Source organism: Capricornis sumatraensis, chromosome X, assembly GCF_032405125.1.
Source record: "Capricornis sumatraensis isolate serow.1 chromosome X, serow.2, whole genome shotgun sequence".
NCBI lineage: Eukaryota > Metazoa > Chordata > Mammalia > Artiodactyla > Bovidae > Capricornis > Capricornis sumatraensis.
Window position 1 is genome coordinate 133,922,228 of NC_091092.1, and position 16,112 is coordinate 133,938,339.

Here is a 16,112-nt window from a genome sequence, read left to right on the forward strand (position 1 = left end):
CAGCAGGCCTCATGGCCAGAAGATGATGTAAAACCCCTAAGACCTTTTTTTTATGTAAGGCACCTGATGTTGATAAAGGTCAGGACTGCTGACCCCCGTGTGAGTCTGTATTCATCCCTATGTGTAACAAAAGGTATAAGCAAACCCCAAAATAAAGAAATCCGATCAGTTCCCGGAAAGACTGATTCCCTCATGTCGTTCTTTCTTGCTCCCCGTTTTTCTGGCTGAAGTCCCATCTGGAGCGTGGGTGCCTGCCATGTCTACTTACTTGTCCCGGTTTTCAAGCCCACGCGAGAAGGAGCCTGAGGAGGGGAACCTTCTGATATTCAAGTGGCACCGGTGGCCCAACGTAGATGGTGCAAATTCCTTGTCTTGGAATTTTATTGGTATCCCACGTAAACCAAGTTATTCAGCCTCTTTTTCTCTCCTACTATTTTCTGGCTGCATTCCCATCTGGTGCATGGGTACTCACCAAGCCTGCTAATTTTGCCTGGGCTTCTAAGATCAGACCGGGGAGGGGGGCGCCTCAGTGCCTCCTCTCCTTTGGGAGAACGGGAAGACGCCTGCGGCCTACATAGGTGGTGATTGGTATTCCATGTAAACCAAGTTATTCAGCCTCTTTTTCTCTGCTAATTTTCTAATCCCTCTCTATCTATAATTAAATAAGTTATTTCCAAGGACGCCGACTCCATCCCCACCTTCGAATCACCCTGGATCCACCGGGGCTGGACCCCGGCAGATGATCATACTAAGTGAAGTCAGTCAGGTGGGGGAAGACAAACTTCATATGATAGTACTTACACTTGGAATCTAATTTTAAAAAGTGATACAAATAACCTTATTTACAAAACAGAAAAAGACTCACATATTTCAAAAATGAATCTATGGTTATCAAAGGGGAAAGGTGGAGGGGTGGATAAATTAGGAGGCTGGGGTTAACATATACTCACTACTATATATATATATATATATATATATATATATATATACACACACACACACATATATATATCAGAGTCACTTTACTGTACACCTGCAACTAACACAACATTGTACACAAACTATACTTCAATAAAATTTAAAAACTGTGTGGCTTGATGTGGGATTTAAAATCTCTAAACACTGGGCTACAATAATGAAAACATGGGTTGCAAACAGCTACCCACTTGCACGTTTACAAACAGTGCCTTCATTTGGACGTTGGTGACACACTGTGGTTTCAAAAGGGAGCAAGTGATTAAGAAGGAAGAGCACTCCAGGTCTGTTTTGGCCAGTTCTTCCTAATCTCTGTGATTCTTTGGTCTGGGGGACAGGAATGAGTACGTGGAGGTGAGCTGAGTTGCTCCCTTACTGACACAAGTGCTTTTCCAGTGCATCTTTTTTTTTCTATGCACAGCATTTTTCTGCATTTACTTTTATAGGATTTCAGAGTCAGGAGGAGCTATACCTTAATGAATATAATTGAAACTGTGCTAACAACAGTCTGAGCCAGAGCTGACTTTATTGAGCATCTAGTACGTGCCCGGCTGAACTAAGCTCTCTGTCTATACTACCTCATCCAAGTCTCAATAAACCTATCACAGAAGTATTGGGAGGAATGTGGGGGCCCCCAGACATAACCCAAGATAAGGATTTGGGTGAAGGTGGTTTACTTAACAGGTGATTCCAGGAGGTGGAAGAGGGGTAAGAGGGACAGCGAGACAGGAAGGGAGGAGAGTTGAAAATGGTGCCTCAATGGACAGGTAATCACTGTGGGTGATGAGGGACATCTGGGAACCAGCATAGAACCCACCTCAGAGTTGTCCCGCTGCACAGGGGAGGCTGGGGGATTGAGGTGTAGACCCTTGGCCCTCACAGCTTGAGGACTGAGTATCTGTGGGGGGTGAGAACTTGGGGCTTTAGCTCTGGGAGGAAGCTGCAAGGCTACAATGCAGGGAGAGTCCACTGCACAGGGGCTTGGAACACGCACAGAACTGTCCCCCACCTCACTGGAGTCAGGGGTCTCCGAGGGATGGTGGCCTGGCCCCTTCTGAGCACTCACTAAAGGGCCACCACGGGGCCCATTTCAGATAGAAAGACACTGAGTTTAGAGAGGTGAAGCACCTGGCAAAAGACCACAGGCAGTACGGGGTACAGCTTGGATTCAAATTCAGGCCTTCCTAGCCCTAAGCTGGGCTGTCAACCAGACGACCTGAGACCGGCGAGGCCAGAATTGACATGGGCAAAGTTGGTGGCGTGAAGGAGCCCTCGACCACTGATCCTGTGTGGAAGGTTTACTGATTCCGTCCCTTCTCTGCAGGTCTTTCAAAATTATGGCATCTTTCCCACCATCCCACCTACCCATGCACATCCCTGCACAGGAAGCCAGTCTCTCAGCCTTTCTTTGAATAGTTTCAGGACACCACGGGCATGTCTACACAGAGGGACGGAAACCACAGCAGCAAGCTGCTGGACACCGAGGAGTCGCTGAATCCCATCTCCAACCCACGGGGGTCCCTCCTGGAGGCCATGGTCCCCACTCCACAGGTTCTCTTCACTCTGAGATCACTGATGGGGAAATTTGTCAGAGAGAACGCAGTTCCCCCCGTGGCCTACTTCGGCTATGGGAAAGCACTTTTTCTTTTGTTGCTGTTCAGTCGCTCAGTCATGGCCGACTCTTTGTGACCCAGTGGACTGCAGCACACCAGGCCTCGCTGTCCACCACCAGCTCCTGGAGTTTGCTCAAACTCGTGTCCATTGAGCTGGGGATGCCGTCTCTCCACCTCGTTCTCTGTCGTCCCCTTCTCCTCCTGCCTTTAATCTTTCCCAGCATCAGGGTCTTTTCCAGTGAGTTGGCTTTTCTTCTTTACGTTCCTCAAAATATTGACAGGCACTATGTCTGCTTTTCCGCACCTTTTTTTTCCCTTTTTTTCCAGGTTAAACGCCGCCCAGTTCTTTTGGAAGTTCTCCACAGGATGTGATTTCCAGACTCATCTCCTTTGTTTATACTCCTGTGTACATCATCTCATCCAGTGCCGCTGGGGTATGATGAATCTTTTATGAGTGTGGTGCTCAGAGTCCATCATGGTGTGTGGACTGTTCATTTTTGCCATCACTGAGTTCGGCTCTGTTGTCATCAGGAGTATCAGCCAGGTGGGGGTACAGGGTGGGATACGGTCAAGGGACGACTTACAGCCATATTTATTGGAATATGTGGCTATGCTCCTAAGGCATCTATGAGAGAGCAGAGTCAGGGTGGCCGACAAGTCTTGGCACACAATGAGCCAGTGCTAAAAGGGACATGATCAAAGGATAAGCCAGGTGACTAAACAGAGTGGAACACGGTCGGTCAGGCACATGACTGACCTGTAATCTTTGCTGGCTGGTCTTGGAAGATATTCCGGGTGCTCACCGTGATTCCTAGTTTTCTTCTCTTTCAGGATGCATGACAGGATTAGATATATTTTCTCCCCTGCTTCCAAGCTTAATCATGACTGTCCACACTTCTTCAACTGCTGTGATGAACCTTCAGCCTCGGATTGACACCGTGGTACCATAAGACAGTGGGACCTCTGCCAGCCTAAGTGACAGTGTGGACAAGAAACGCCCTGATGACTCTCTCTGGGTGTAGCACCAGTGGCAAAAGTGATTATTGTTGCAGCTTTTGACAGCAGTGATGTTTTCTTGTTGTACATTGAGTGTATCAGAGTTTACCAGCTGAGCATTAAAGAATTCATCAGCAGAAACCATGGGACTTGACTCTACATCAAAAGGAAAAGTGAACAGAGGCTTGAGGAGGATGACAAAGGGAGGTTCGCTTCACTGTACTTTTTTTTCAGTTATACGTTCTGAAAAAAGTCCTGACTTACATGGTCAAAAACCTTCTCCGGTTCTAAGCCACTGACTCATCAGGACTGTTTAGTATTGCTCCATAACCGAGCCTCTCCTGACTGATACATTTGCTCAGTGTCATCGTCCTCAAATTTTATTTTCAGTATTTGAAAACGTGTCGTGAGCAGAAGACCCTTCAGAATCCCTGCGGTGCTTTAAGTGCAGTGCCTACAACTTCTGTGACAACTGGAGGTGTGGTCTGAGTAGCTGAGAAGGCCAGTCGGAGGCGGAGTTAAGTTTCCAAACACCATATGCAGGCTTCCTGCTCCTCTTGAGCTCCCAACACACCAGAGGGGAAGGAGCAGGGAGAAGGAAGGGAGGAAGGAGACGAGGAGCAAATGCTTTATGGGGAAGAGCGAGGATGCGAGACCGCGTGTACTTACGGGCGCACTGCAGTCCGCTGCCTTTATACCCCTGCTTGCACTTGCACTTGAAGGATCCTTGGGTATTGAGGCAATTGGCATGGAGGCTGCACGTGTGGGTAGTCGCAGCACATTCATTTATATCTGAAAATGTGAACAGTCGCATGAATCATCTTGTGGTAACAGCACTTGCTGAAAGGCTATCCCCTGAACCTGAGTAACTCCAGGGCCAACCACTCCACCCAGCCAGGCAACCCTGCGTGGCCGGGGAACTGAGAAGCGCTGAGCATGCCTGGCGCCTTGGCCCAAAGCCCTGGCTTTGCTTGCTGCCTGGTATGGAGGGAGGGTGTCTGCAGCTCACCTCCCCCACAGCAACCTCCTCTCCTGCTTATCAACACTCCTGACATCTCTAAGTTGTTTGGGCTTGATTGCTTAACATTGTCATTGGCCAAACTTACCACTAAATAACAATATCAGAAAGTAAATTCTATACATGGAAGGGCTTGGGACTCCTAGCCCACAAAGAATAAGACGGGCTAGGAAGCACTGACATCATCTGAAAAATGTGAACCTTTTGTTCACAGGCTGCCAGGAGCAGGGGTTAGGCCAGTCTGAGCTCGTCTGTTGGGTTTAGACTCAGAAAGTTTACTGAATTTCACCCATGTGACAGCTTCCTTGGCCTTCTGTTCCCTCCCGCTTTTTTTCTATACTTCTCGAGGGCTTCCCATGGGTGCTTGTGGTAAGAACCCACCTGCCAACGCAGGAGACATGGGTTGGATTCTTGGGTCGGGAAGATCCCTGGAGAAGGAAATGGCAACCCACTCCAGTATTCTTGCCTGGAGAATATGCACACAAAACAGGCTATTGTTTGCTTGTTTAATTAATTAATTTCTCTATGGCTGTGCCACGTGGCATGTGGGATCCTAGCTACCTGATCCCTGATCAGGGATCGAATCTGTGCCACCTGCAGGTGAAGTGCAGAGTCTTAACCACTGGACCACCAGGGAGGTCCCCTAGGCTATTGTTTTTAACTCAGCCACAAGGGGGCTCAGGTGCTGATCTTAATCACTTCTTAAATCAGAAAGATTTGCTTCCTTTGACAGCTCTGCGTGTGGACTCCCACCCTGTCCTGTGGCATCTCCCTCTACGTCTCAGGAAACAGGCTTCAACTCTGTGACACAGCCTGGAGATGGACCCCAGAGATGGTGGGTTCTGGAGCATCTTGGAGGATCCCAGCTCACAAGAAATGGAGATGTTACAAGCTGGATTAGGATGGCCTTTAGGCTTAAGGGAAGAGCTATGGAGGCTTCATATGATGTGTTCAAAACCCAGGAATGGATATTGCCCCAACACGATTACACAGGACACGTCCTGGTCAGCTCTGAGCTTAGGGTGGAAAGAAGCCCTACTTTCCCCGCTGCTGTCAGCTTTCTGTGTTACGCACACATGTGTGTCATGTGCACGATATGTAATCAGGAATCTCCTGGGGGCCGAGATGCCTGCAGGACCAGCCCCATCCATGCTCTATCAAGGGCAATGGGAAGCCGTGCAAGGGCTCCCCAAATACCCCACTTCACTTGCTCATTGAGACTTGGAATTCCTTCCCTAGGGAACAGGATTTCTGATTTCACCCGTATCGGGCCGAGAGCTGAGTGATACCCCAATCTTATCATAGAGTGATCTTGAGGACACCAGAAAGCGAACATTTTAGGGGACGCAGAGCTGGAACCATGGAAGGGTTGAAGGAGGAGCGAAGAAAGAGAACATTGCACCTCCTTCATTCATTTTTCAAAAGCCACTCCTGAGGGAGACTTAGGCAAGGGCCACTGAGGTCAAGATTAAGCAGGACTTGTTATTCCTCCTTTTATCAAATGTAAATATGCTTCACTGTCCTCATTTTTAGGGCTTCCCAGGTGGTGCTAGTGGTAAAGAAGCCAGCTGCCAATGCAGGAGATGTAAGAGATGCAGGTTCAATCCCTGGGTTGGGAAGATCTTCTGGAGGGGGAAATGGCAACCCATGCCAGTATTTTTGCCTGGAGAATCCCGTGGACAGAGGAGCCTGGAGGGCTACGGTCCACAGGGTCACAAAGAGTCTGACACAACTGAAGTAACAGCACTTTTAGCTATACCTGGAGATAGAACCAAAAATATAAACAGAACGAAACCAATCAATTTTTTTCAAAAAACCCACAAAAATCATCTCAAGCTATTTATCTCCATAATAGAGCTACAGGGACTGCGATTCTTTACTTTAAACTTTGATGAACCTGGCTTCATGTAATTCATGTCATCAGAGTTCCCAAATGACAAAAATTTAAAAAAATATATAACTTTCTCTGTGTTCTTAAAATGGTCAGTACAGTAGATGGTTCAACTAATAGACAGAACTGATGTAGAAATATCTGTAAGAAAGCCTCTAGGTTTCTTACCTACACAATCGTACCGGCCACTGATATATTTCAGTTCGAAACCAACATGACATTTGCAATAGTAGCTTCCAAATGTGTTCACACATCTTCGATTGTAGGGACAGAAGGCTTTGTCAGAGACACATTCATCGATGTCTAGGATGGAGAACCAGGACACGTCAGACACACCAAGAAAGCACCCTCCCTCCAACATACTCTCGTGCCTGAACTCAGAGCACACAGCGCACACATACACACGTGGTTTCTTCACTGGAAAACTCTGATTATTCTGCTACCAACTTCCTATCCTCCGGGAAGAGTTCTGGATCCCCGAGGCACTTTCACTGGATTTCTATCCCTTTGTACAGCTTATTTTAGAGGTATTCTCTTGCTGTAATGGCATTACTTCTAGTCACATTTTCTCTCTCATTAGGCCCTGCCTTTTCTGGGGCAGGGAACATACAGCTGGCACTTGGTACACAGACACTCTGTTTTGCTGAAGGAATTAATATTCTTCCAGCTATGGATATTGCATGGCAAACCTAATACACGAACATTCAAAGCTTGCATTTTTCAAAAGAATTATTTCATTAGCAACCGCCTCCAAATCCTGTCATATTGCTCCAAAGCCTAGAAACACGGTTTTTAAAGAAGGTAGTGATACATAAAAGGTGGGTCAAGTGGAATGAAGCCATGATGCAACTTAGGAGACAAGAGGCTTCCTTCCTTTGCTACCGTGGAAAGTCACATCACAGAGGGGCTGACAGCTATGCTGACCAAACCGTTAAGACTCAGACTTTGCCTTAACTTTCAGATGTCAAATCAAGTAAATTTGGAACCATCATTATTTTGGAACAGTGGTTAAACAAGAAATTTGGTGCTGGCTTATTGTTCTTTTTGCATTCTTGATATAATTAGCGAGTAAGTGTTGGATTGACCAAAATTATTTTTCAGGGATCACTTGCATATACATCAAGTTGCTCCTTCGATACAAATGGCCCTCAACAGATCAAAGAGGTGGGTGAACACTCGGATTTGTTTGGTCAAGAATTAGCCTTGACATAAATCTGATTTTACTGAAGAGCACTAAACCCTGTGAATTGAATTAAATATTTGCCTCCTGTCAAAGAGCAGAACCAAAATCTTAATTTATACAGACTTCTTATTAAAGTGGTTAACTGATTTAGGATCTATTTGGGTGAGCTTTCTAAATGTGGTTTATCAAGTTATGTATCAATACATTTAGGGTAAATAAACACCAACCAGCTCAGCTGAAAAATATTTCTATTGTAGTCCAGAAGTTAGAATATTAAATCATAGTGCTATTTGCTTGCTTCCATCAAAAAAGATTAAGAACTCTTTCAACATTCTGTTTGGTTTGACATCCCATATTAATGCTATGTGTTAACTTTGCCATAATATTATCTATCTTTGGTACAATATAGTTAAATACAGTAAAAGTATATACCACTTGGTAGATGAGGTAAAAAGTGCAGGGTAAATATACAAAAATAAAATTACTTATATCTTTTTCCATTATGGCATCAGGCAACCCAACAAATTATAGAGAAGTGTTTTCTCTAGCATGGCAAAGTGTGTCTGGAACATACGTGCTATGAATGTTGTCATGGAAATGGACATAAATCTGTCATTTCAGGAACTTTCGATGTCTAGTCCACAAGTAGATTGTGATGGATGAAAAAGGAGGAATGGAGTAAAGGGAGAAGTCAGGGGAGGAGGTAACTCCGGACACTCTACCTAGACAAGCTCTTCCATTGTGGGCCAAGCGGAGGCCCGGAGATGGACACAGACAGCGCGGCCCCTCTTCCGTGTCTTTACAGCCGTACTGGCAGTTGGTCATGGCACACGTCCAAGAGTCTGCGAAAAGAGGCACGGGTTAGCCTTTTCCCCAGGAGATGATAAAAAAATGCTCACTAAGGAACGATCCCTGACCCCTGAGACATGAAATGTAACACGTGGAATGGTATCAGAGGATAAGCTTCATCATCTGAGTCCCAGATGGAGATCCAAATGGAATCTGTGCAGGGTTGGTGTCTTGGTGGCCCCATGGTTGATTCTTTTGGCCAGTGAATTGCACCTGACTGTCTTTAGGCAGAGCATGCACCCCTAAGTCACCAAAGACGGCATCTCTCTCTCTTCCTATATAAGCTCCTTTACATCACCTGACTGGTCTCTACTGTTGGCTGAAATGCAACCTCTGATGGAGATGATTCATTTGAATAAATAAGGTAAAAAAATGCCAACTCTACCCATCTCTCCATTCATATCTAACCTCCATGAGAGTCACTCAAATCACAAAACCTTGTCTTGTAGGTGTGTGTATTAAAACACACAGCAGATAAGGCTGATCAGCTACCCAAAAGCCATTCCCATTACTGAGGCTGAAAAGACAGTTCCACATCTTTTCCCTAGATTCCCATGCAGCAACAAGGGAGTCGCCATATGATACGGTTATAGCCAAAGAGATATTAAGATAAGTCTGCTGGAGTTTCTGGAAAAGATGGTGCTGCGTGACAAAACGGATGGACATAAAAGAGGTGTTTGTTTCCTGGCATCATTCCTTTTCCCTTTGTCTTGCCAACCTCTGATGTGTGTGTGATATCTGGAGCTAGGGCAGCCATATTGTGACCACAAGGCCACAAGCATGCGGATGAAATCAATACCCTGAAGATGGCAGAGGCTGAGTCCTTGCTGACCTGTTCTGGAGCTGTTTGCCTCCAGCTTTTAAAAGTAAAGATAATTTAGTTCGATTTTTCTGTCACTCATTGCCAAATAGACCTCGTCTCACAAAAACACATATCTCTAGTAGGGTTCCAGTATATATGGATCAAAAGTGCCTTTAACAGGGGAGCACAGTGAATATCCTCTTTATACACCCACATCTATAACATGCCAGTCAACCAGCTGGGCGAAAGAGACTGCAAAGGGCTGGGTAAATAAAATCAGCATCCATGAGAGACATTCAGGGCCACCTGGCCACTATAAGCTATAAACAGGCAGGCAGAGGCAATCCTCACATGTAGAGTAACAGACAAAGAGGGCACCAGGACAGACACACAGGCCACGGTAATGTAGCAAACACTGACCAATGGTTATATTTCTAGTGTATTCCTTTTCTCTTCAGTTGTCTTCTTTCAAAATTAATCTTCAAAATTTGCCTCATTTTATTCTTCCATTTGGAGAAAGATATCTTTTTTTGGCACTAATTAGGCTTTCGTGGAATGTTTCAGAAACATCCATTAGCATACATCTTTTTAAAAATGTTAAGTGATGACTAGAAAACCGTGGACAGTTGTTCCCAAGGGGCTGGGGGGGTGAAGGGGGTAGTTCTGGCAAAGTTCTATTTGCTAGTGGTTATATGGATGCTGGCTTTATAAGAATTCATTAAGGTACATATTTGTTTCCTGGGGGTTTCTGTTTAATTTATAATAAATATTTTATTTAATACTCAAAAAAATTTTTTTAAGACTCTCTGAATGCCTGCTTTATCTCTTAAGCACGCTTGCTAATGGAGACCCTAGTTGTGTTGGGGCATTTTGCCAAGTGAGGCGAGCAGCTCAAGGGTGAGGCAGGGGTGGGGGAAGTGAGCTATGCACGAGCCCGTATTTTGGATTTTAAAACTGAGGGAGAGCCCAGGATAGGCTGGGGAGTCAGATGACCCTGCAACCACGGGAAGCTGGCAGAAGGCACAAGCTGTGGGCTTGTTGGGGGCGGCAGGGCAGATGGATTTGCTTTTCAGCTGCAACATAAAACCTGAAAAGACTTCCTTCTCAATAAATGAATGGATATAGACATTTAGGCTCCCACAGGACATGGGTTCTCTTTATCAGAGAAGGGCTTTTCTTTCCAGGAATGTGAACTGGAATGGACTTCCAACAAGAGTCACTAATCTCTGAGCGTGGGGCAAGGGGCGTGAGAAAGATAGCTGGTGGGAAGAACTGATGTCCTGAGATTTATCACCTTCCTGAAACAATATGCTTACATTTTCAGTATGCTTATTTTTTTCATGAAGAATTCTAATTCATCCTTGTATATATAGAGAGACTCAATTTATCTTTCTCCTCAGTTAGTCTTTTTATTTAAAAAACAACGAAACCAGAACAGGCAAATCCAGAGAGACAGAATGCAGGGCTGGGGTGGAGGAGAAGATGAATGGAGAGTGACTGCTAATGGGGACAGGGTTTCCTTTTGGGGTGATGGAGATATTCTGAAGAGTGGTGATGGTTTGCACAACATTGTGAAATTACAAAACGCCTGAAGTACACTTAAAATTGTCAAAATGGTGAGTTGCACAATATACGTATTTTAGTACAATTAAAAATAAGTTCTAGAGGGAGGGAACATATATATATATATATATATATATATATATATATATGGCTGATTGGTGTTGATGTTTGGCAGAAATCAATACAATTCTGTAAAGCAATTATCCTTCAATTAAAAATAAATAAATTGAAAAAAATATGTGCACAAGATGTTTTAGTCTTGGGTAATGTGAAAGTCCTTTTGCGGGTGGGGTTCCCCTCCAATAACTTACTTTAACTTTGCCCCAAGCATTAAATGGCAAAAGTCAAGCCTCTGGATTGACTGAGAGCAGGCAAGCTGCTGAAACTTACTGGAACATGTGGCGTTCGGCAGGAGCATGTGGCTGCTGAGGCAAAAGCACTTGTAGCTACCGTGTGTACTCACGCATCTGTGTTGGCACGGCCGGGGTTTGAATCCACACTCATTCACATCTGCAGGGGGCAGTCAGAAAATGGAGAAAGGTGAACTGAAGGAGGAAACACCCAGATGTGGAACAGGGTTGGCCTCCCTGGACCCCAGCTGTGGAGGTAGGTACCAAGGGTGGTGACTCGCCTCTTCTCCGACCATCATTAAAGCGCTGGTGAGGATGTGGAGCAAACTGAATCATCGTACACTGCTGAAGGGAATGCAAATATAGGCACAACCACTCTGGAAAACTGTGTGGCAGCTAGATACAGACACTCGTGAGCCAGCCATTCCACTCCTGGGCAAATGTCCAACAGAGACATGGGTACATGCCCACCGGACTTCCCTGGGGGCTCAGTCAGTAAAGAATCCGCCTGCAATGCGGGAGACCTGGGTTCGATCCCTGGGTCAGGAAGATCTCCTGGAGAAGGAATGGCAGCCCACTCCAGTATGCTTGCCTGGAGAATCCCATGGGCAGAGGAGCCTGGCAGGCTATCACAAAGAGTTGGACACGACTGAGCCACTAAACCACCAAAAAATCACATGCTAAAATGATCACAGTAGCACTATTCTGAATGGCCTCAAACCAGAAAGAATCCAAATCTCTCCTCCCAAAAGGATGGATAAATGACTTGTATACTCATGCAATCAAATACTATACAGCGGTGATGCTGAACAAACCACAAGTCCAAACAACTGTGGATGAAACTCACAAACATGATACTGACTGGGAGAAGCTGGACACAAATGCGCACACTGAAAACCAGGCATGAGGGAAAGAAACAAAACAAATCCAGGCACAATGACTCTGTGGTGTGAGAGACAAGGTACAGTGCCTCGTTGGGGGCTAGGGGCAAGTGATGGAGGGGAGCATGAGGGGTCTTCAGGGAGGCTGAGTTTCCATTTCTTGATCTGAATGCCAGCTACATGGGTGTTCGTGAACATGCATGGAGTTGTACATTGTTGACAGGTGTACAATTTTGTGTTTCCTACTTGAATAAAAAGTTAAAACATAACCTAGATACCACTGCCTTTAATGCTGTTCCAGGTAGTCTGTGACAGGTGCCAACAGCACAGGCTCCTTTCAGTTATTATTTTGAGCAGCCTCATGATGGCCAAATGGCCTTGTCTCACACCTTTCCTGAGGGAGTCCTGCTAGGCAGCTATTACCTGTGGTCAGGTCACAGGACAATATTTAATCCCATATAAAGGTGCTCAGAGGATGCTGTCACACAAGAAGGTTACAAAACTATGTATATAGATATGACATTTTTAAAATAAGCATAGGGAAAATTGCCTAGGGAAATTCCCTGGCATTCCAGTGGTTAAAACTCAGCATTTTCACAGCTGGGGTCCGTATTCTATCCCTGGTTGGGCAACTAACATCCTGCGAGCACTGTGGCACAGGCAGGAAAAGAAAAAAAACCCTGGGAGACCAGGCTCTACACGTTTATAATGGTTACCTCCTGGGAAGATTGATAGGGACTTTCTTCTCTGAGCTTTTCAGGGTTTAAAACATGAAACATGAAGAATGAAGTAGCTTTTATTAAAATAAAAAAATGATACATAAGGAAAAAAACTTGGAAAGTCATCATGGGTTTCGTCTTTGGGCACGTGTTGATGTGGGTGCCACATGTTGTAACTCTCCCAAGGCAGATATAGAAAGCAGAAAAGAACCAAATTCCATGTAAGACCAAAATTCAGCACAGTAACAGGCAAAGGCCATTCTGGAAAATAAGTAAGTGTCTGCTTTCACCTCTGAAAAGAACCTTACAAGGAGATTTTCCAGCACATAATCTGGACACTTGAACCCCCTTCTCCACTGCCAGTCCCCTGTACACTACCATCTCCTGTATGGATCCTAACTGCTTCAAATGCATGAATTAAATAATGCTGGTTGGACATAACGGCAAAGCCAGGGATAGTCCATCACTTGGCCCTAAGTCAGAGGCGTCTCTTGGAAGAAGCATTTTGGGGAAAGACATCAGTTGAGTTGAGGCCTGTGGCCATCAGTGGATATACATGGACTTTGATCAGGCGGCCCTGGGGCAGGGAGGCTGTGGGGAAAAGCCAGACAGCCCCACATCTGAGCCAACTGGATACTCCCTCAAAGTGAAATATTTTGCAAGGACTTGAAAAGCAGCATGAAAAAACACCTTCTCCATTCCAACTCTCTTGAGAAGGGATCTTGGTACAGAATCCAAGACATATGGAAAACCAGGTCTCCTGGTGGGAAAAGCTCTGGTAAGGGACATGGTTGAATTATTACTTCTGAGAGCATGGCTCCTGCCGCACTTCCCTCAAGCCTTCTGGACACATTCTAAGGAGCCCCTTGGTGGTGCTGGGCCCTGTCCTGAGGTTGGGACAGGAGAGCTAGAGGCTCCCCCCTGAGCCTGCAGGTCTGCCAGCACAGAGAAAGGCTATGTGAGTTCTGGCCTTGGCAGTGAGCTGGGGGCAAGGGGACAGAGTGGGGCAGAGCCCTGGCCTTCTCTGGAATTCCATTCTCCCTTCCAGAACCCTGGCAGGGCTCTTTCCTAAGGGCAGCTGACCTAGATTTGCTGCTCTTTGCCTAACTGTGTTATAGAACTGGGGACCCTTTCTTAATTAGCGCAGGTTTCTTGGTGCCTGGGCTCCTCCACACTGTGGACATCTGGGGCCAGATCACCCTTTGTGGGGGCTGCCCTGTGCACTATAGATGTTCACCTGGGCTCTACCCACCAGATGCCAGTAGTAACCCCTCCGAAAGTCTCCAGGCACCGCCAGATGACTTCAGGGATAAGACTTCCAGATTTATCTATTAAAAATACAGGATGCCAGGGTAAATGTGAATTTCGGAAAAATGACTAATATTTCTTCAGTGTACATATGTCCCATACAATATTTGCAACATGCATACACTATAAAATTATTTGTTGTTTATGTGAAATTGCCTTTGACAATAAGATTTAAATCTAACTAGGGATATGTATTGTATCTGGCAAGTCTTCCTAGGGGACAAAACTGGACACCTTAAGAACCACTGTTCTTAATATTATAACTGCTTTAATGTCTTCAGATAGACAGCCTATGACTAAATTGCCTTTTAAAATATATACATTACAATAAAAATATGCATGCAATTCAACCCAACAATTCCATTTTTAGATATTTACCCTATAAAAATATTCAGAGGTGCAAGGATATGCATAGGATAATGACTGTTATAGCACTATTCGTAGTGGCGAAACATTGGGGATAACTTTTATAATAGTGGTTAAAGTATTTTTACGTAAATGACACAAGCATTTGCTCTAGGTACCAGGATACAGCCTTAAAAAGTATGAGACAGCTCTCTATGTGCTGACATGCAAAAATGGCCATGAGAAATATCCATATTTGTAAGTATAACAGAAAAGAAACTGCAGAGATGGCGGTCAAACTCTTAGCTACGGGTGGAGGATGGACTGCGGGTGTTCACTCTCACTTTTTAATTTATATCCTTTTGTTTTGTTGGATTTTCTTAAATAAAATATATGCACTGCTTCCTTAGCTTAAAAAAAACAATAAATATTATTTGTTCTGAGGGAAAATAATGTTTTTCATCTGGCATCTTAACAAAAGCATCAGAATGACTGATGTTTTTCTAGAAGAGATTGATGGAAAAATCTCATTGTGAAACCACTGTCGTTTGAAGATCGGAGTTATAAACTACAGAATCCTGACTGCTATACTGTGTCCCAAACACCACTGCGCTGCCTGAGTTGATTCTGAAAGCTCTGGGGCAGGTCTGTATTACCACCGTGGTCTCTAGGACTGACCTTGGCTGCAGGTTTTCCCGGTGTATCCTGGAAAGCATCTACATTTGTTTGGCCCCACACACTCACCGAACTTGCATCCAGGTTCACACAGAGCTGTGGAAAGAAAAGGTATTTTGACAATTAAAGAATAGGAGTCAATAGGTATATGAGAACATGTTCAACATGGCTAATTATCAGAGAAAGGCAAATCAAAACTACAATGAGGTATCATCTCACACCAGGCGGAATGGCCATCATCAAAATGTCTACAAATAATAAATGCTGGGAAGAGTATATAGGAAATGGAACCCTCCTACGCTGTGGGTGGGAATGTAAATTGGTGCAGACACTAGAGAGAACAGTACGGAAGTTCCTCAAAAAAGCTAAAATAGAGTTGCAATCCCACTATGGGGCATTTATCTGAACAAAAGTTTAATTTGGAAAGATACATACATGCACTATCAACAAGAGCCAAGACATGGAAATAACCAAAATATCCACTGAAAGGTAAAAGGATGAAAAAGACATGATACATATATACAATGGACTATTACTCTGCCATGAAAAAGAATAAAATAAAACCATTTATAGCCACACGGATGGACCTAGAGAGATTATCATACTAATTAAAGTAAGTCAGGAAGAGAAAGACAAACACCTTATGATACCACTTACATGTGGAATCTGAAATATGAGACATCTAAACTTATCTGCAAAACAGAAATGGACTCACACACATAGACAACAGACTTGTGGCTGCCGATGGGAAGGGAGGATGAGAGAGGGCAGGGCTGGGAGTTTGGGAGTAGCAGATGCAAGCTAGTATATATAGGATGAGTAAACAACAGGTCCTTCTGTAGAGCACAGGGATCTACATTCAGTATCCTCTGATAAACCATAATAGAAAACCATAAGAGAAGAGAATATGAAAAAGGAATACAAATATGTATAACTGAATCACT

General features: G+C 44.7%; 1 protein-coding gene across 1 annotated transcript in view; it reads right to left on the bottom strand.

The window, feature by feature from the left end:
• Positions 1-16,112, bottom strand: part of LOC138071965 (epidermal growth factor-like protein 6) — a 175,609-nt gene that overhangs the window by 14,457 nt on the left and 145,040 nt on the right. The window contains exons 5-9 of the mRNA XM_068963325.1: positions 15,172-15,264; positions 11,281-11,400; positions 8,399-8,518; positions 6,662-6,796; positions 4,254-4,376 (exon numbers count right to left, since the gene is read on the bottom strand). Of these exons, the coding sequence (XP_068819426.1) occupies positions 4,254-4,376; positions 6,662-6,796; positions 8,399-8,518; positions 11,281-11,400; positions 15,172-15,264 (591 nt within the window). The remainder of the gene's footprint in view (positions 1-4,253; positions 4,377-6,661; positions 6,797-8,398; positions 8,519-11,280; positions 11,401-15,171; positions 15,265-16,112) is intronic.